Below are 21973 nucleotides of genomic sequence, written 5' to 3'. Positions count from 1 at the left end.
ATAATGAAAATAAACTGATAATTTTACAACTTTATTCTCGTAGTACCATGACTTTGATTGCAAAATATTATAACTTTATTCTCATATTATTTTGACTTCATTTTTGAAATATTAGAACTTTATTCTGACATGACCTTATTCTCCTGATTTAATTTTTTATTTTGTGTTTTTTCTTCGTATGGCTCAGTTGTAAAACCAACTAATCAACAAAGAAATGACCAAAACACAAATCAAAATGGAAACTAGAACCTAAACACCAAAAGATCAAAGCAGGAATGATAAAATAGACAGAAAACTGTAAATCAGCTGAAACACTGACTTCCTTTAAATCTCGACTAAAATCCCACCTGTTTTATGATTGTATTGGAAACGTAATCAATTACAAATTTATTGACAGAACTTGACTTAATGTCGTGTTTTGATTATTGATACTATGTTGCATGACTTTGTGTTTTTATGTTTGTTATGATGCAAAGCACTTTGAAATGCCTTGATGCTGAAAATGTATACAAATAAAATTTCATTTGATTTGATTGATTGACAAAAAAACGACCAGAAAATTAACAATTTTGAGTTAATGTAATTTTAATTAAATGTCCCTGCCTTGGTTTGTAGTGAATGTGACTGAATGTCTCTCTTAGTTTCTAAGCTTTAGCTTCTTTTCCACCAGACGTTGCGTCTGTTTCTCTGTGTCCCTGTCAAAGCCCGCTAATGGCCGCTCAGGCTGGAACCACGTGTCCAGTTTTTAAAGCCGCAGTCCTCCCTGAGGAATCCCTGAACCCGGTTTGTACTTACTGCAGCCGAACCCTGCGGGAGAATCTCTATTAGATTTCCTGATGACTGATGAACATGAACCATTGGATCTCAGCTCTTGTATCCTCTCAGGGCTAATAGGATTACATTACGGAGTAATTGATTATTATGTTATGGTATGCATCATGGCAAACTGGGTAATCTGCTACCTGGAGCCCGACTGCCTCCTCCGAAGCCGCATCAAATGTCTCATTGCTCTGATGAAAAGTTTGATGCGTGTGTCATCATTAACAGGAAATGGCTTCCCTCCTTATTGTGATGTTTCCAGAGTGAAAACATCACAACGATAAACACAGGATCAGATGCAGAATATGGGAAAGAAGTTATCATATTACAAGAATAAAGTCAAAATATTAACACTTTAATATTATCTCTTTATTCTCACAATTCTTATTATTTTATTATCATTGTATTATTACTGTATTCCCTGAATGTTTTGACTTTATTTTCCTATTTTTATGCCTTTATTCTCAAAATATTATAACTTTATTTTCATATTATTATGGCTTCCTTCTTCTAATCTTATGGCTTTGTTCTCTGATAATTTTATGACTTTATTCTTCCAATATTATGACTTTATTTTCATAATTTTATGGCTTCGTTCTTGTAATTTTATGACGTTAGGAAATACTGTGTGCATTCAGATCAATATCATCCTTCATAAGTGAAACTCCAGTTGAATGTGCAGCTTTTTAGTTAATTGCAGAACCGTTCCCATTACCGCTCCATCTTCGGACGAAGAGCAATCACGACGAGCTTCGGAGTGACTGTAATATTTGTCTTGTTTTGTTTTTATCATCATCTCATAACTGCGCCTTAATGCGGCCGGGCTCACAGGCTCTGTAATAGATGATGGATTATTTGGAAACATGGATACTGATTAACCAAACTGTGGAGCTGCACATGTGCAGCAGAGATGATTGGATATATGCAGCCTCCAGCGTCCGTCTCATCAGTGGAAAACAATCAGCTTCTCTGATGATTACTGCAGTTATTGATCGCTTCTGTAGCCTGATATTCTGCTTCTTGTTGATTGCACAGAGGACAGTTTCTCTGATGTGTCATTTTTCTGAGGATTCTCCATGCTTTGCTTCTCCAGTTGTGATTTTTATAATCAGAGGTGATGGCGGGATACGCCATGAGCTCATAGCTGGTAAACCTGTCCGCCGAAGCACGCGTTGCGGTAATTGAGTTCCTGTCTTTGTCTGGGGCGATGGAAAGGGCGTCCCACCCTATCAGCCGCATCCAGACTGATTGTGCGATGAGCCTTTGTCCTTTTTGTTCTCACTCTGTTAAAGCTACAGGCACATTTTAAATTAAATCTCCCCAAAGAGCCCACCATAAACACAATTTATCACCTGAAGAATACATAGTTCTGAGAACTTTGTAACCGACAGCCATCTTGGTAGGCAGTTGCTACACTGCAAAAACACAAAATCAAACCGTTTATGCTGCTAAACTATTGAATAAATAGACACAATAGCTCAGCATCAAAGATATTTATTCATTACTTTTGTCAGATTGGTGAAAGTGCTGTCGCAGTCTGTGAGCACTGCAAAAACACAGTCTGTTTGGTCTACTTTTCTTTTTTTTCCCACCAGGGGGTCTTTTGTGGGCTCTAGTGTTCCTTATTCAAAAGTAGGCTGACAGGAAGGGGGAAGGAGAGAGGGGAAGACATGCGGCAAACATCGTCCAGGTCCGGGAATCGAACCCTCAACCGCCGCGTCGAGGACTGAAGGCCTCCAAATGTGTGGTTGTTGTTTTCTGCCTCATTCTTGTCGATCCCTACAGCGGCCATTTTGTTGGTATATATTTCTCCTGCACATTGGTGAGTGGGATAGCGAGCGTAGTGACGCTGATTGATGGCGTTTCTCTTCTTTGACAGGCGCTTCATGTTTTTCACCATAAAGATCTTCAAAGGCAGAAAAAATCTTGCTGAATTTGTCGCTAGCTACTTTAAAAAGTTGCTAAACATGGCCACAAAGTGTTTCTTGTGACCCCGTCCACATTGTTGGTCCCAACGATTGACCACGACCCTTAGCTCCTCTTAGCTCCTCTTAGCTCCGCCCACTTTGGCAGAAGTTTTCAAAATTGGTTTTGGGTGGGGTTATGCTTTCAGATCAGGTTTAGTTCCACTTTTCATTGAACACTCATGTAATATCAGTTTAGTATTCCTACATCTGTGACTAGTAGCTCCAAACTATTGGTGGAAAATTTGCTTATTCACAGATTTTTTTATGCAGAATATCTCAAAGAAAATGTAGTTTGGGAAGCTAAAATAGACGTATTGCTATCTGACACGCTATTGGCTGATGTTAGCAATGTAGCCAATCCAGGAGCGACATTATTTTTCTTGGCTCTGATTGGCTGATCCCTGAATATGGGAAATAAAGAAACCAGAAGTCAAATAAATCAAACAGGAACAGAAACAGAAAAGGTTCTGAAGATGATCCCAGTTGTTTGCCTCTTGTGATGTCACTAATCCAAACAAACACAAAGCAGACAGAGGAGTTTCCTTTTTCCGTTAATCTTTTTAAAAACTTTCTAAAACTTTGCGATGGAAATCTGTCCTTCATCACCCAGCTGTGTTTTTATCCTCAGTACATTTTATTGTGCAAAAAATGAAAATGAATAAATAGCCCACCGGACGGTGTCTTTAAAATACAAACACTTGGAGAAAAAAAATAATTAAATGTTTTTTCCAGTCTTATGTAAGTCCAGCCTCACTGCCCACGCAGCGGTGCATCATATCTGTTGTAAACACAGATTGCTACAAGAGTCGTCCTGTTCAAACACGGAGTGTGTTTGCAGAATCACTTAATCTGGGTTTTCATGAAATGAAGCCTCATGCGGAGCCTGAGCATCAGTTTTATAGCCGATTGAAGGCTGTAAAACGTCTTTTTATGTCGTTAATGTTTAAACTCTTTGGTGCAATACAGACAAACATGTTGTAACAAACAGAGCTGAATAAAACAGCTTCTAAACGCAGGACACTCCAGAAAAATCTGCAAGCTACAACTAATTAAAAATAACTTTAAAATGTATTACTAGACTCAATATTCCTCTTATTGTCTAAATCCAAATCAAATTATTACTTTGAACAATGATTATTTTATTGATTATTGAATTGATAATTTTTGACGATTAATCGATTAATCATTGAAAATAGACGCACATTCTGCTGATTTTTCATTTAACCACTTAAACCTGTTTTATATAATATTAAAATATGCAAATAAGCAAATAATTCAATTACTTTTTAAATAAAATAAAATAATTATTCAGTATAAAATGCATCTGCAGTAAAACCATCCTGTCTACTAATCTGTTGATTATTTTTGGTCTGTATACTCCAGTTAATGATTCATTCAGTAATTGATTAATCGCAATTTATTTGATTTATCGTTTCAGTCCTACTTTTAACCCGCGACTCTCTTGCTGCAAGGCAACACTGGTTGGGGCTTTTTTGACATTTACTGCATCACCATCAGTTGGTGGCTCTTCCTTCCACTCAACTTTTTACCTGTACGGTTGACTATACAAATATATTAAAAGCAACTCAATTCTGTGGTTTAAAAATGTTTATTTCTTTTAATTTTTTACTTAATTCCCTCAATAAGAAATACAAGTAAAACAACTAAAATAAATCATGAATGAAAGACATAAAATAGTTGAGAAAACTATTTCAGCCATATTTCAAAAACACAAAAAATCAGCTTATTCAACACTTTATTGCTTAATTAGGATCATTAAAAAATTTCTCTTAAATGCAGAAAGAACTTTAGTCAAGATTGTTGCATAAACTGACACCTTACATTTTCCATCATCGCTGTTCTGAATCCAAATTATTTTAAAAAATCTGCCTATTTTAAGTTGTATTTGCTTTCTGTCTTAAAAAGTTTTTTATATAAATTCTAAAATATTGCACTTTATGAATTCATGAAGTTTCATAATTGAACATAATTTTGTAAGAAACTGATTATTTTTTATTGACATAATCATGAAGATTAACAGGAAGTATATAATTATACAAGTAACAAAAACATGAGTTTTCTCTGTTTTTAGCTGAATTACTGAATGAAATTAGCTTTCCAGTGACCTATTGACCTGTCAGACAGCTTCGGTTCAGAGGTTTGTAAAGTCACCGCCGTGGCTCCGCAGAACGCCGTGGCTCCGCAGAACGCCGTGGCTCCGCAGAACGCCGTGGCTCCGCAGAGCGCCGTGGCTCCGCAGAACGCCGTGGCTCCGCAGAACGCCGTGGCTCCGCAGAACGCCGTGGCTCCGCAGAACGCCGTGGCTCCGCAGAGCGCCGTGGCTCCGCAGAACGCCGTGGCTCCGCAGAGCGCCGTGGCTCCGCAGAACGCCGTGGCTCCGCAGAGCGCCGTGGCTCCGCAGAACGCCGTGGCTCCGCAGAACGCCTCGTTCCGTCCATCCAGCTAATTAGTCCTGATATAAACGCTTCTCCTTCTGTTGGCTTCTGTCCTGGAAACAAATTGAATTTTGAATGATATAAACAAATTGTGTTGCAGAGCCTTGGTGGTGGGGGTGGTGATGGGGGGCACTGGGTTGGCCCCCGGGTTTTATGCAGGGGGCCGCTGTCGTCGTCTGCTGCTTTTGATTTACTCGTGCGTTTTTTGTTGATTAAATCTGGTTTATGTGCTTTGTAATAGTTCGCTTTAGAGGGGTTTAGTAAGCCTGAAATAATTATAAAACTAATATTGAGATTACAATAACTGGAGGAGAGAAATCAGGAGCAGCGGTCTGTGTCTGCATGGTAACAGCGCCCTCCAGTGGCCGTCCCGGGTATTCAAATGAATGTTTGAACGATGTTTCATCTGGAAGTTTCAGAGATTTGGATTTAAATATTTTTATGTTCAAATTTAGCAATTAATGGAGAAATGCATTTATTATTATTGATTATTAATTTAGAGCTGATGTTTCCAGAAAAGAAAAGATTTAAACAGAGAATGTGAGAATATGATGGATGGATGGATGGATGGATGGATGGATGGACTCAGATTAAATCTCATTTATATTTTCTGCGTGAAACTAAAACTTTTCATGTGTTGCCACATTTTTTCCTTCCACTAAACCTTTCCCGTCATTTCTCTAAGTGTCTCTTGATGAATGAATGGATCCTCTTCACCTTCAGACTCGTTGTTTTAAACATTTTAATGTTTTTTTCCACTTGTTGCCATGTTGACACCCTCAGAGCAGCCGGTTCTTCATGATCGGACTCTCCGGGTCCAAACGGTCGAGTGTCTGGATGTTTGTTTTGGCCTCAGGAAGCCATTTAATGAAAAGGTCAGCGCCTCATTGAGTGGATCTCCATGTTTCAGGAAGCAGCGGCTGCATTTCACCCTCCTGTCATCCAACCAAATTAGATCAATGCCTGAAAAGGGAGCCGGGACTCAAACCGCCCCAGCACAAATAGAAAATCTCGTTTAGCTCCCTGCTAATGACATTAGCGCATTCCCAAAATGGCCACCCTCCGTCGACACATAACTGGGATATAATTACAGGAGGATACGTCTCCTGTTTCCTGTAAAACACACAGCGCCACGTGTTTTATGGATCGCGGTGCTGCCAGGGGAGGAATCACTCCTCATGTTATCCCCGGAAATTAAGATACTCAAGGTGAAGTCAAGGACAATGGGGAGCTGCATGAAATCGACCAGCGGGGAGGTTCATTACACCGTTCATCCAACCATCCATCCATCCATCCATCCAACCAACCATCCAACCAACCATCCATCCATCCAACCATCCAACCAACCAACCAACCAACCAACCATCCATCCAACCATCCATCCAACCATCCATCCAACCAACCAACCAACAAACCATCCATCCAAACAACCAACCAACCATCCATCCAAACAACAAACCAACCAACCATCCAACCAACCAACAAACCATCCATCCAAACAACCAACCAACCATCCATCCAACCATCCATCCAAACAACCATCCATCCAAACAACCAACCAACCATCCATCCATCCAACCATCCATCCAAACAACCAACCAACCATCCATCCAACCATCCAGCCAACCAACCAACCATCCATCCAACCAACCAACCATCCAGTCAACCAACCAACCATCCATCCAACCATCCAACCATCCATCCAACCAACCATCTATCCAACCAACCAACCAACCATCCATCCAACATCCAACCATCCATCCAACCAACCATCCATCCAACCATCCAACCAACCAACCATCCATCCAACCAACCAACCATCCAACCATCCATCCCACCAACCATCCAACCAACCATCCATCCATCCAACCAACCAACCATCCATCCAACCAACCAACCATCCAACCATCCATCCAACCATCCAACCATCCATCCAACCAACCAACCATCCATCCATCCAACCATCCAACCAACCATCCAACCAACCATCCATCCAACCATCCAACCAACCATGCAACCAACCATCCATCCATCCATCCAAATGATAAAAACAGAACCAAATTATTTGCCTAAAATCAAGATGACCCTTATCACCATGACGACTAGAGATCCTGTCCTTGAACACCTTGAATAGAATCAAGGTCAAGGGTTGTCCCTGGTGTCCAACTCACTAGGGAAACATGGACACAGTTAAAGATCCGGTCCAATTTCCAGTGAGATCATTAGTTTTTATTCTTCTCCCTGCAGGAGTGGTGGGGTTGTACTTCCCTCAGAAGGAATACACTGAGACGGTGTACGTTGGACAGCCTGCGGGGACGCCCATCCTTCAGGTCCACGCAATGCTGGACGGCCGGTCGGAGCGGCCTCATTTCTACCTGTGCGGCAGCAGGCGGCCGCCGTACGCACTCTGGTTCCAGATGGATGTCCAGACCGGAGAGCTGTCCCTCAGCAAGACGCTGGAGGAGACGGACTTCGCCTCGCTGTGTGAGTTGGACACAAGCTTTGGCTTCCACCTTCTTCAAGTCAAACAGAATTGGTGTTAAATGTTTGTGCAGCAACAATTTTAATTTGTGGCGCTAATTTTTATATAAATTTTTCAGATGTTCAAAATGCTTAACAATATTAACAAAACATTTCAGAGGACAACCAGCTCACCACATTTATGAAATCTAGTAAAGTTGTTGTCAATCAGCTCTACATTTGTGCTGCTTTGTGCCGATATAATTTTTAAGATTTTGATAAATGTCTCCATGGTCATGAAAGGTCAACCAGCCCCAGCCTCACCTTTTTCAAAGTTAACAAAATTGGGGTCCATCGACTCTGCAACATTTGTGCTGGTTTGTGCTGCAAAGATTTTAGTTTTTGCCACTACAATAATAAAAGTCATAATAATAATACATAAAATTTTTATTGTGCTTTTTCAGACACTCAAAGATGTTTGATCAATAGAAAATGTTTTCCAGAGGTCATTGGAGGTGAAGCAAGTGTCACGTTTGCAAAATGAAATTGGCGTCAATTGTCTCTGCTATGTTTATGCTGCAAAAAATTTTCTTTTGTGCTGCTATAACTTTAAAGATATTAATAAATGTTTCCAGAGGTCATGAAAGGACAACCTAGCCACCATCTTCAAATCAAACAAAATTGGTACCAATCAATTCTGCTACATTTGGGCTATTTTGTGCTGCAAAGATTTTTGTTTGTGCTGGTAATATTATTACATTGAAAAATTTGTAGCGTTTTCAGGCACTGACAGATACTTAAAGATATTAATAAAGTTTCCAGAGGTCAGAGGCTACATTCGTGCTGCAAAATCTTTTGTTTTGTGCTGCTTTTGTTTTGAATATCTTGTTTGATTTTGTAAATCTATCTTTAAGTGTCTTTGAGTGTCTGAAACTCACTATAAAAGTCTGATGTGTTATTATTACTACTAAATTTATAGCGGCACAAACAAAAATCTTTGCAGCACAAACATAGCAGAGTCAGTTGACATTTATTAAAATCTTTAAAATTGTTTGACTTCTGATGACCTCTAGAAATATGTTTTTATTAATATCTTTAAGCATCTTTGAGTGTCTGAAAAATTGCTATGAAAATCTGATCAATTATTATTATCGTTGTTAAAATAATAACAGCAAAAAAATCTTTGCAGCAGAAATGTAGAAGACCTGATTGACATCAGTTTTGATTTTGTAAATGTGGTGGGGCTGGTTGACCTCTTATGACCTCTGTGCTGCTATCTTTATAACAATAGCAGCACAAACAAAAACCTTAAGCAGCACAAATGTTTGGCACCGCTCTCCTTTGATTTGAAGCAGGTGGGGAACCAGCTTCGCTCAGGTTCAGTTTCCAGATTCTGATGCATTTTCCTGCTCTCCTGCCAGATGCCTCTCCTAAATGCACTTCCTGATGTTTACGCTCTCTGCATGCTAATAACGCTCTGGCTCTTTTCTTCCGCCACTATAATAACATAATTGCATCGCCACACAGTAAAGCCAAGTCATCAGAAAAAGAAGGAGTGCAGTCTGAGATTAAATTGCCTCGTTTGTTTGTTTTGGATGCCGTTTCTCATCAGATCAGAACTCCTGGCCCGCCAAGCGACTCGCTCTCCAAGTCATGGCTCTAAACAGTGTCAGCAAGCGCGCGCCGTGCTCCAGGAACTCAGCTCACATCACACTGGACTTTGTCAACGGTTCGATGCCGCATTGCGCCCAGACGGACATGAAGGAACTCTGCTTCCCGCACAGAGACACATCCAACCCACACATCATAGAGAACAGGTTCCCTGGGGTTCTCCGCCAACTCCGGCGGCTCACCAGACTCACCGTCTGCCCCAACTACACCATCGCCTACGGCGTGGAGTCAGGTGAGATATGCTCTCACCTGCTGACGGATTTAGAAACAGCAGCATAATGGTTTCATCTCTTCAAAATAAGATTTGATGAATAAAGAAACAAATAAAAATGCAAAATGTCAGAGTTTATTGTTTTAAATAGCGTTATTGAGAAAATAAAGATAAGAAACGTGAAAATAAAAAATGGAACTGTTGCATAAACAGTCTTCACTTATTTCAAAATAAGAGCATGAATACTTGACAACCAAAACGTTCATCTTTATTCAACTGACGATTTAAGAAACAGTCAAGTAAATTAGTGCTTTAGTTCATTTAGGGGAAGCAAAGTGCACTAAACATTTTTAAAGTTAGCAAAAGCGCTAATATAAAAACTTTATCTGCTGTTAGTGCATTTCTGGAAGTGTATCCACAACTGCATCTCAGACTAATATAATTCATATTAAATATTTAATAAGTTATCAAAAAAATGTTATTTACTTAAGCAAATTAATACGACTTTAACTTGAAATGTTTTGTTTTACCTTGCATATAATTAACAGACACATGTTGAATTTTATTCAACTCAAAATCTACAAAATAGTCAAGTAAATTATCTGGAAAAATGTAGGAGAAACTAAGTGAGCTAAATGTTTTCAAAGTTAGCAGAAGCGCTAAATGAAGGGTTAGCTGTGCAGTTAGCGGAAGATTATGACTCAGTGGCAACGTTTTGAAAAGTTCAGGTCGTTTGAACTCCTCTGTAAAGCTTTTCACTCACCAGTTTTCATGTTTCTGCTGTCGGCAGAGACTCCTGCTCCGTTCGCCGTGAACGGAAACACCTCCGAGCTGGTGGTGACCGCCCCGCTGGACCGGGAGGAAAGCGAAAACTACAGACTGCTGCTGGTCTGCACGGTCCAAACGGAGAGCGTCGTCACCAAGGTGGAAACTCCGCTGGATGTCTTCGTGGACGACGAGGACGACAACGCGCCGTACGTCAACGGGACGGACACGGCGGAGGTCGTGATCAGTTTTAATCGGACGAAGGTGGGAAGCAAATCTAGCACATTTTACCTGAGGAATAATATGTTTGTTTTTAATATTCAGACTCAAACTGAGGTTTTTATTCTTGTTTTTCAGGGCGCAGCTTTCGGCACCTTGTTTGTCTTTGACAGGGACTTAACCACCTTGTTTCCTAAAGACCTGAGCCACAACAGGTAGCCAAAAATATTACTCAAGTAAAACTATCCCCACTTCAACATAAATATGAAAATAAAATTAAAAAGTAGCCATCCAAGAAATTACTCAAGTAAGAGTAAAAAAGTATTTGGTTAAAAGTGTACAGAAGTAGACGTTTGGGTGAAAAAATACAAAATTTAACCAAATATTTTGTCTAGTTTCTTGTTTTTTTAGACTAAATAAATTAACTTGTTAAGTCAATTATGAGTCAATGTAGATAAACATGTTCTAGTTCCACTGCTAAATCTTTTCACTTAAAACAGGAAAAATGTCTTATTGATGAAAAATGATGTATTTAGCTTGTTGCTAAATAGTTAGCCCGAACCCTTCAGAACCACATAAAGATTCTTACAAAGTCAGTCTTCTATCTCTTGAAGACATTTCCAGAATTAAAGGACTAATGTTCCAGCACTACTACAACATATTCTTATTCAAGCAAAAGTGAAAAAGTACAGCGTAGTAAAAAAAACTCCTAAAAGTGCATCTTTCTAGTAAATGTAACTAGTTGCTTCCTGACTCTGCAGGTATGTGGGGACTTTGCTGAGCAGTGAGTCCTGGATTAAAGACACGTTTGACATAAAGGGAACCTTCAGTGAACGCAGAGCGTCTCCTGGTGGCATTCGAGAGTCGGTTTACGATTACCGTAAGTAATCCTCTGAACGAGATTCCCTCTGGATCAAGAAAATAACTCTTCATTTAGAATAAATCTCCTCTTCAGAGTTGATCCTGAAGAGGAACCTGGACATCACGGAGAACCGGACTGTGTTTCTGGATTATTTGGTGAATGACACCACCTATCCGGGTCTGGAGGGAACGGTGCTGCTGCACTTCAACGTCACCATCTTACCGGTTCAGATCCGCTTTGCCAACATCACACACGTCTTCACGCTGTCACGAAAAGCTTCAGTATACGCACAGGTATGCAGAAACCCCTACCGTGCACACCATATTTTGTAAAATGTCATTTTTCTGGTGTGTTTACAGTAAAAGTGTTTTTACTCCTGTCATTCGAAACTCCTATTTTATAAAAGCATTATTTACAATATTCAGGTAATTCAGGTCTGTTTCCTGTGAAAAGAAGGCAATTATTTCAAAACTGCTCTAGAAATGACAGATATTTCTTTATTCTGTGTATTTTGTACACATTTCTGTTAAATTGACATTTTTTATAGCACAAAAAGTTTTTTTTCTCCTCTTATGTCACAAATATCTTGTATAATAATAAACAGACAAATCTGTAAGAACTAACACGCAGCATTCAGACCTTTAAAATACAGAGAAACTAAATGAAATGAGAGAAAAATCAGCTTAAATTTACTTCACTTTCTTTCTGTAATCTATGTATATTATGGGGACCCTTTTGTAAAGTCTGACTGTATTGTCCTTTCTGCGATTTGCTTCTTTGGGGTCTTTATATTCAATTCAGTGATTACTTGATTACTGAATTAGTTGACGATTATTGAATAATCGATTCAAAACGATTAATCTGAAACATTATTTTGGTTTTCTACAGGATATAATTCAAAGTAAAGATGAAAAATTGTTTTAAATGGTTCCCAGTGGCATAACTAATTTAAAAAACATTTTTTAATCCATAACATGTCTGAACTACATTGTTGTTCTTCCTGTCAGGTTGGAAGAATCTGTGTGGAAAACTGCCTGGAGTTCGACGGCTTCAGCGTCTCTTACCAGCTGCAGGTTCTTGATAAAAACATGTCATCAGAGCTGCTGTCATGTTATTCCGCCATAAGCATCACCCAGGCTCCAGACAGGATGCTGGGACTTTTATATGTTAATAACTCCGGCGCACTGAGCAAGCCGGGCTGCCAGGACCTGGACTACACGGTGGTAGCTCAGGAGGAACACACTCAGCTGGTCGCCAGCACTCAGATCCGCATTTTACTGCACGGTGAAGGTAAACAGCCCCAACCAGCTTTACATACTGACAACATTCAGCTGGTTGCCAATGTTTCTGACTCTGTTCCATGCAGCAAATGTCAGTCAGGAGAGCCAGCAGCTGTTGTCCTGCGCAGAGAACAGACAGAGAGACGACTGTGAGGCGTCTCAAGGCCTGGGAGCAACGACTGGGGAGTGTCAGTGGAGGCAAGGCTCTGAGAAAGGTAGAGCTCACGCAACAAAAACGACAAAGCAAAGCACAACAGAGGCTCTTTGATGCTGCTGCAGCAGTTTAGGATCAATAAATAAAAAGAAACGTATCCAAAAAAAAAACCTTCTCCCAAACAGGTCCATCTTAGGAAACTAGATTATCGTCCATGAAAAGTTAATTTATTGCAACAAAAATACTGAAAATAACAACTTACATTGATTCATTACATACATTATGCTAGCTGCGGTATGTAACTTTTGTAAAACGTTTTCATTACATATTTGTTGAAGATGTTGCTATGTTGTGAAAACATGAGAAAGATAATCAGAAAAACCCAACTCTTCGCCTTCTCCCAGTGTTCCCAGCGCTACCTAGAAACAACCAATCAGAACCAGAAGGCAGGTCTTAGCACTGCAGCTAAGCAGCCTGTCATGAACGCTGATAATTAGCAATAATGCTAAGGCTAGCTAAAATGTAGTCGATAGCATCACTAGCATGTTGACTTACATGGACTTGTTCCCTTCATTATGTAAACAATATTGTGTAAGCTAAGATTAGCAACAATACCAAGATTGGGTAAAATGCTGATATGTGGGTTAGCAGTAGCATGCTAACCACTAGAAACATATTCTGTTGTCTCAAGAATAAAAGGCTTATATTCTGTCAAAGAAAACAAATACAATAATGAAGCAGTCATTGCTAAAAACTGAACATATTTAAACATATTTTTGTTTATTTTCCAGGAATATCTGAAAACTATTCGACCTGCTCCCCTGACCTGCAAACATGTCCCGATAGCGTTTGCGATGCGGTAGAAAGCAGAGACACTTCGATTTGTCCGCAGGACTGCACGAGTAAGAAACAACAACTTCTGTTAAAGCTCCTTCATTTGAAACCACCTGTATGTGTAGATTACATGCATGTTTGTTTGTGCAGCGGAAAGTGTAACCGGAGGTCACGAACGAGGCCTGAGTGGGAGCGGCATCAGAGCCGGCTATGGGACCTGCTACTGCTTCTCTGAGAAATGCTTCTGCGAGAACGCGGACGCCGAGGCCGTTGTGTCAAAAAACAGTAAGTGAGGCAGGAGGTGGTCATAATGAGCACTGAAAATGAAGTCTTATCATTATGTAAAATTAATCATTTGCATGTTTTAGTACTTCCATTTGGGTCTCAACTGCTACTAAAAATACCCAAGTGCTTAAAAAAACAACACCGAGCCATTTTTTGGCAATAAGTTCATGCTTTTTGGTTGTTTGGAAAATGATTTGTTTCAAAAACCTCCAGAATGTAACGTCACAAACCAGCAGTTGCTACATTGTTACCTAGCAACCCCAGCTAAGCCCAGCCCGTTACCTAGCAACCCCAAAGGAATTCCACTGGGGTTGCTAGGTAACTGGGTTCTATAAAACATGATTTATGTAACCTGTTGAAGAAAGCATTATAAGTAATCTTTAATGTTTATTAGATGTATTTCTCCACCCGTCCAACACCATACAAATGTCTAATCATTACAGCAACTAATTTGCTGAACTTAATTCCGTGTATAGGTGTATATTCAAATATGAAAACCTGGGCCAATACCAATATGCAATATTATAACATGTTACTTACAGGTTACTGTCCTGTGATGTACAGACTTTTCCATGGATCTTAATGGTTACTGTAACAAATCTTTCAGAATACTTTCCTGAACTTGCAGTTATTTGAGGAACTTTCGTACAACTTAAATGTTTCCTTCCTGAAATCAAACGGACACTGTCCAAAAGTTACAGGTTACTTTCACAGAACTTATACTTCTGAGAGGTACGTTACAGAACCGTCAGGTTACTTTCTGAAACTTTTTGTTTACTTATTGTGGAAGGTTCCAGAATTAACCAAAACATTCCACAGCAAATGTTGTAGCTTACTTTCCAGAATGCTCTAAAACTACCAGGATACTTTCCAGAACTAATAGTTTACTTTTTCAGGACCTTCAGATTACTTTCTGGATCTTGAATGGTCAGTTCAGTCTCTATGTAACTTTTCTGACACTTTGTTTTTACTTATGTAAAAGTAAAAACGCAAAGTAATCATGTACACTTTAAAAGTATTTTATTCTTTTAGCAAACTAGAAAAAATATCGAAAGTAATTTAAATTGTGTCAATTTAAGAGTGGGGAAGCTGGGATTGGGATATTTTGCATATAGTTGTTGTTAATATATAGTTTTGTTCATCAGGGTTCCCAGACGTGATATGTGACGACATGTGTAAAACCATCGTTGCCACCGCTCTCCTCTGCTGCTTCATCATTTCCGTCCTCCTGTCCTCATACTTTATCCACCGGTACCACAAGAACTCACCCAAAGCTCCCATCGCGTTCGCTGAGATGACCTTCCGTCGGCCAGCACAGTCTTACCCTATCAGCTTCCCTGCCAACAACGTGCGAAGGGGCTCACAGGAATCCATAGAGGCAGATGCCTTTAAAATACCTGTAAGACCTTTTATCAGACTCCTACTTCTTTGTGTAATGTGTAGGATCTGGGCATCGACTTATGATTAATAGTCGATTAATGGATTATTAGAGTAAAATTCGTTTCGATTGAGTTTTTAATAGTAATGGCTTATTAGATTAAAATTAGTTACAATTGATTAACTATTGTCCGTTTAAACCTTAGTTTTAATGTTGTAGTTTGGCCGCCATCCAGCAGAGGGCGCTGCTTAAGCAGAGAGTCCGTTAATAAGAAAACTAAGATGGCGGGTCTGCCAGAACAGGGAAAGGGAAAGGAGTCTGGTGAGGGATGAAAAATGCACTTAATGCGGTTCTGTTTAGAAATATAAACACTAGACAAAACTCCTTTAGTTATCAACTTAATAACGCTTCATTCAACAGAACTAAGAATCCGTTGACAGGAAAACGGAGAAAAACATGGCGCCTATAAGCACGCTGGCGTCGAGCGTCTCATGGCCCTCTTGATACAAGATAAATTTGTGTTTTTTAAGGAAATGGCTGCTTATCAATTGATTGCTAGTTGATTGATAAAATCAATCAACTTTAGATGAACTCATTAATCGGTAATTTGCATCCCTAATTGGATCTTTGAGTAAATGATGTGCAGAGGTGGTTAGCGTATACAAAAATTACACTCAAGTACAAGCAGCACTACTAAAACATATTTTATTCAAGCAAAATTAAAAAGTAGTCATCCAAGAAACTCCTCAAGTAAGAGTAAAAATGTATTTGTCTACTCGGGTACTGAGTAACTGATCATCATCAGTCATTTAATGTGTAAAAATGACATCATCACGCATATCAAATTATAAAGTTATGTGGAAATTTTTGGTATTTTAAGGACAAAAATTGCAATAATTCGCATAACTAACAAAAAAATAACAAAATCAGGCGCAATATTTTTTCAGTTTTTTTATATAAAAAAACTGCAGGTGTGTGTCTGGTGGATTTTTGGTTAAAACATGTTTGTTTTTCATTCAGTGGGCAGAAAATACAGAAATTTTACTCAAGAGTAGAAATACCTCATAATTAAACTACTCAAGTAAAATTAAAAAGTACAGTTTGAGTAACCTTTAGGAGTAAAGTTACTCCTAAAGGTAACTAATTACTACCTGATTCTGATGAGGTGTTATTGTTTTAACAGGAGGATCCAAAGTGGGAGTTTCCTCGTAAAAACCTGGTCCTGGGGAAGACTTTAGGTGAAGGGGAGTTCGGTAAAGTCGTCAAGGCAACGGCTTTCAGATTGAAAGGAAAAGCCGGTTACACCACTGTGGCTGTGAAAATGCTTAAAGGTAAAACTGGCCAAGCAAGTAATGGAAGTAATGATGATATATGAGGAGTGAGAGCCTGAAAAAGACGAGGTGCTTCTTGCTTCCTTCTCAACAGAAAACGCTTCACACACCGAGCTGCGTGACCTCCTGTCCGAGTTCACCCTCCTGAAGCAAGTCAACCACCCACACGTCATAAAGATGTACGGCGCGTGCAGCCAGGACGGTGAGGCCGCGCTCTTTCTCCTCCGCTGTGTGCGCCGCTCTGCCTCTAATTGCTGCGTTTCTCTCAATAGGGCCTTTGTACCTCATCGTTGAGTACGCCAAATTTGGGTCGCTCCGTAATTTCCTGCGTGAGAGCAGGAAAGTTGGTCCCAGCTACATGGGCAGGGATGCAAACCGAAACTCCAGCTACCTGGAGAACCCTGATGACAGGGCACTGACCATGGGAGACCTCATCTCCTTCGCCTGGCAGATTTCCAGAGGCATGCAGTACCTGGCAGAAATGAAGGTATGTGGAGAGTTTTTGTATGTTTACAGAGACTTCATAATAAATTTTATTTAACATTTCGGTTGTTTTGTTTATTTATTTTGGATATTTAAAATGTCTTTGAGTTCCAGCGTTAAAAGTTCATTTGAATTTAAAGTTTATTGCGCTTTGAGAATGTCTTCTTACATTATTACCGTTCTATGACTTGAAAATGGTCTTAAAACAGCAATATTATAATTTAACGCAATAACTTCTGGGATCATTTATTATCCAGCAAAATTTGTTGTCATGACACGCCTGACTGTTAGCAATTAGACATTTCATATACTGAACATTTAAGCTGAAATAATTACTAAAATCTAATATTTATTACCTGTAATAACAAATTAAATCCTATTAGTTAGGATTACAAAATTATTTCAATTAGCTGCAAATGCAAAGAGAATTTTCATTTTACTTTCTTTTGTTCCCGAAATGATTAATCAAAATTATTTTGATTAATCACGATTAATTGAATAAATTTATATTAGTTTGACTCAGACAGTGAGAAAGATAAGTTTAAGTGTGTTTAAAATCCTGTCTCTGCTGTACATGAAAGCAGTTTTAATTTAATAATGAGTTTTATTTTTGCGCCATCAGCTCGTTCACAGGGATCTCGCGGCGCGAAACGTCCTCGTCGCCGAGGGACGAAAGATGAAGATCTCCGACTTTGGTCTGTCCCGGGACGTTTATGAGGAGGATTCGTATGTTAAGAGGAGCAAGGTTGGGAAAATATATATATAATTTAGGCAAACTGAACCATTTTGTAAAGTTAAAACCCAAACTAAGTCTGACTCTGTTCATCAGGGCCGAATTCCTGTGAAGTGGATGGCGATAGAGTCTCTATTCGATCACATTTACACAACTCAAAGCGATGTGTGAGTATGAGCTGATCTTTCATGTAAATTTCACAACTACATCAGCAATAATGGTTACAAAAATTTTTTTAAATTAATTAAGAAAATATACATGTGGAAGAAATAAAATCCAGAATCTCAGTAAAGTGGAAGGAATTCCTCTGATTGCCATCAGTTTATAATGAAAGCAATAGTTAATAAGAAAACTTTAGTTCTGCTTTATTTAGTATTTTTTCTGTTACAGATTTCTTTTGTTACACATGAAAGTTTCAGGTCATCTGTCACCGAGCTCATGCTGGGTTTATTTTAAACGAATCAGTACTTTCTGGTTGTAGCATTAAGGAAATGGATCAGAGTTTCCCAGAGTGGGATTTGGATCAGAAGGCAGTTCATCTGTTTTTGTGACTGGAAAATGCTTCCCGGTCTTCCAGCTGGTCCTTTGGTGTGCTGCTGTGGGAGATAGTGACCCTGGGGGGGAACCCGTACCCAGGAATTGCTCCTGAACGCCTCTTCAACCTCCTCAAGACCGGCTACCGGATGGAGAGACCAGAGAACTGCTCTGAGGAAATGTGAGTTTCCGTCTTTCAGCATTTCTGCCGACCGCTGTAACTTCCCTCCGCCGCTCCAAGATGGGGCGAAACGAGTCCGTTGGGGGGAGAAACGATTCGTGTTTCACGAGCTGTGGAACGTTTTTCCCTCTGTAGGTATAACCTCATGCTGCGGTGCTGGAAGCAGGAGCCGGACAAGAGGCCGACGTTCTCAGATATCAGCAAAGAGCTGGAGAAGATGATGGTGAAGAGTCGGGTATGGAGTTCAGTTTGACACGATCTGAGGCCGGATCCATTTGTTCTATTGGGACAGACCTCAGAGGGGGTTAGCCTAGCTGCTGCACTTGTTAGCACAGCAGTTACACCTCATAGCACAGTTGTACACCTGGTAGCCTAGCTGCTACACCAGTTAGCCTTAACGTGTTAGCCCAGCTGCCACACGTTAGCCAGGTTCTTTGCATGTTTTACTAACTGCTTTGTCTGTTAGCCTAGCTGTTTCACCTGTTAGCTATCTGCTTCACTATTTACCCAAACCAATTTATGTGTTAGCCTAGCTGCTTCCGCATTAGCCTAACTGCTTCACCAGTTAGCCAAACTGATTGACTTGTTAGCCTAGAATGCTTCAAGTGTTAGCTTCTTCTTTGAAACAGCCGAGTTTCATCCATCTATTCATCCATTTGTCCAACATTCAACCAACCATCCATCTTTCTATCAATTCATACATCATACTTCCTCTTGTCCACCATCCATCTTTCTTTCAGTCCATCCAATCATTCATCCTGACCGCTGCAGATTATTTGCTTTAAATCAACTATGAACTTTAAAATTGGGCTAAATCCAAATGAAATGCTTTATTTTTGTGACCATAAAAATGTGGAGGAGCCCTGAAACAGCGATGCAGCGCTACAATCTGACAGATGGTTTTATCTTCAGTGGTTTTGACTCAGAAAATTGTGTCTTTGTGCAAGCTGGGGCAACAATGCGACCATGCCCACTGTAACCACTTTAATTCAAGAGTTCAGAGGCGGTACTGAAGACAGGAATGCTGAAAACTTTCCCAGAGATTTACAGTGGCAGTCCCGGGTTTTAATTAAATAGTTTTACTGGCGGGACTCTGCCGTCTCCATGAGTCTGACCTTCACCATGAGCTCAGCCCGACCTGACTGTACGCTCCTCCGCTCCTCACAGGACTACCTGGACCTGGCGGCGTCCACGCCGGCCGACGCCCTGCTGTACGACGACGCCCTCTCCGAAGAGGACACCCCACTAGTGGACTGTAATAACGCCCCTCTCCCTCGAACCCTCCCCTCCACATGGATTGAAAACAAGCTCTATGGTAGAATCTCCCACGCATTTACTCGCTTTTAGAAACAGGACACACGACTCTCTTTTTTGGCAAGCTGTGATTGGCTGTTTTTATTTGTTTATTTGTTTTGTTTAGTTTTTTAACCGTAGTCAAGTGTGTGTGACTGTGACCTAGGCATGCTTCTTTTGCTGTTTGATTCTCCCATTTCACCGTAAATGAGAGGCTCAGTGTGGGAAGAAAGAAAAAAAGATCCTGTGTCTTTTCTTTTCTTTTATTTGGACCTGCTTCTAATGTGTGCTGACCAAAAAATACAACATTTGTAAATATCGACTATATTCTAATTTATTATCTATCACTGATGTTAATTAGTAGATGGCTCATTTTCACCTAAAGCTTGCATCGTTTGAAACACTGGAGGGAACGGAGTGTAACATTTGAAACAGGTCCTCACTGATTCACTGTGGTTTGGAAGTAATTCTTCTGACTTTTATGTGTTTTTAAAAAGCTGAACAGAGTAAACAGTAAGGCTTTTGAATGCAACTCTCGGGTGACAAAGCCTGCATCATAAAAACACAAGTAATTAAACATTTGTAGAACGAGCTACCATGAAAACTTCCAGGAAAAATGGCAGTTTCATTACTTACACAAAAACATGAATAGTAGCTTAATTTTATTTAAGACAGATTAGTTACACTGGTAAGATGATATATTATTTAAAATTATAATGATAATGATTTTAATAGGTGAGTTTATCTGCTCCAGTAAGTTATTTTAGTCTCCATAATTAATATTTTAGGAACAAAAATGTGTTTCCTGTCATATTTAACTATTAAAAAAGTAGTTTTCTCATCTCTACTCCTATTAAAACTCATAAAACACAGATAGAAATACATCAGCCGTTAGTTTCTGTTTACAAGTGTAAAAGAAGGCTAAATATTTCTGAAAAAGTCCAGACTCACAGATTACGATAAACGATAATATTCTTATTTTGAAACCATTTTCAACCAATGATGTAATAACGTAAGAACACATTCTCAATATGAATAAACTTTAAAACCTAATGAACATTTAAGACTGAAGACATTAATTTAATTAAATATTAAAATAAAATAAAAACAACAAATAAAATGCATGAATTCTTTAAACAAAATTATCCTTCAAAAAAGGGATAGTTGAGACAAAAACACCAGACTGAAGATTTTTAGTCAGTTTTGTGTATTTTTGGCTCCTCCTCTCCCTCAACCTATGCATAGTAAACAGTTATTAATAATACATAGAGTGTTTATAGATAACTTATCATATCTATTAACCATTTATTAGCCATCTATTGTAAAGTGTTTTTTAGGTTGTATAAAGTCTGAAACCTGGCACAGCCAGTAAATACCACAGAGTTTGATTCCAGAGCCTTACTGCCTGTTTACCTCTCACAGAGTGCAGAAAAATGATATGTTCTCATTTTTAGGCATGTCATACCCCAGCTGGCCCGAGACGAGCCCGGTACCTCTCAGCAGACACGATGCCAGTAATCCGGTCTTTACAAGATATGCCAATGATAGTGTTTATGCAAACTGGATGGCTTTGCCTTCACCTGCTAAAGCTGTGGACAAGCTCGATAGCTAAAGGCAACACTGCACTGTAGAAAACATGGGTAACTGCTAGATGTATATTTATTTTTCTGAGTTTGTATTGACCCTTTGCAACTACGTCACTTAATCACTGGAGGTGCCATGGTGGACATCGGAAAAGCGGGATGGTAGTAGTTCAGCATCATCTTGTTAGATGTTTGAGACCAGCAAAAAGAAAATATGTGGAAACTCTTGACAAGCGTGCAAGAGAAAGATAGATGAAATGGCTGCTGTCGGGATTGACTCATGAGAGAGTAGAAAAATATCTCAGACAACGTGGACAAGCTGCCTCTGATCTCAGACGTATTGTTAACACGGATTAAATGTTCCAAAAGATTTGTGAAAACGTACGAACTCTTCAGGTTCTGGTGACTGTAAAAGTAAGTACATGCAGTAACACGCACATAGGCTACATGTCTGTTTTAGCTTTAGATAAAAGC

At 39.5% G+C, this 21973-nt stretch overlaps 1 protein-coding gene across 5 annotated transcripts in view; it reads left to right on the top strand.

The window, feature by feature from the left end:
- ret (ret proto-oncogene receptor tyrosine kinase) overlaps window positions 1-21973 on the top strand; it is a 34303-nt gene extending 12330 nt beyond the window's left edge. For 4 of the 5 annotated variants that reach the window (XM_044135988.1, XM_044135990.1, XM_044135987.1 and 1 more), the window contains 20 exons: window positions 7490-7726; window positions 9315-9605; window positions 10375-10613; window positions 10707-10783; window positions 11330-11448; window positions 11524-11723; window positions 12438-12720; window positions 12797-12925; window positions 13656-13766; window positions 13849-13983; window positions 15129-15382; window positions 16545-16692; window positions 16787-16894; window positions 16965-17179; window positions 17798-17920; window positions 18005-18075; window positions 18486-18623; window positions 18759-18858; window positions 19791-19938; window positions 21371-21973. In XM_044135988.1, coding sequence (XP_043991923.1) covers window positions 7490-7726; window positions 9315-9605; window positions 10375-10613; window positions 10707-10783; window positions 11330-11448; window positions 11524-11723; window positions 12438-12720; window positions 12797-12925; window positions 13656-13766; window positions 13849-13983; window positions 15129-15382; window positions 16545-16692; window positions 16787-16894; window positions 16965-17179; window positions 17798-17920; window positions 18005-18075; window positions 18486-18623; window positions 18759-18858; window positions 19791-19938; window positions 21371-21528 — 3284 coding nt within the window. In that variant the 3' untranslated portion in view covers window positions 21529-21973. Of the gene's footprint in view, window positions 1-7489; window positions 7727-9314; window positions 9606-10374; window positions 10614-10706; window positions 10784-11329; window positions 11449-11523; window positions 11724-12437; window positions 12721-12796; window positions 12926-13655; window positions 13767-13848; window positions 13984-15128; window positions 15383-16544; window positions 16693-16786; window positions 16895-16964; window positions 17180-17797; window positions 17921-18004; window positions 18076-18485; window positions 18624-18758; window positions 18859-19790 lie in introns of all 5 variants that reach the window. The other variant, XM_044135991.1, reaches the window with a different exon arrangement.

Source organism: Gambusia affinis, linkage group LG13, assembly GCF_019740435.1.
Source record: "Gambusia affinis linkage group LG13, SWU_Gaff_1.0, whole genome shotgun sequence".
Lineage (NCBI taxonomy): Eukaryota > Metazoa > Chordata > Actinopteri > Cyprinodontiformes > Poeciliidae > Gambusia > Gambusia affinis.
Note: the sequence above shows the minus strand (reverse complement) of the source record. Positions and strands in the feature narration are given on the sequence as shown.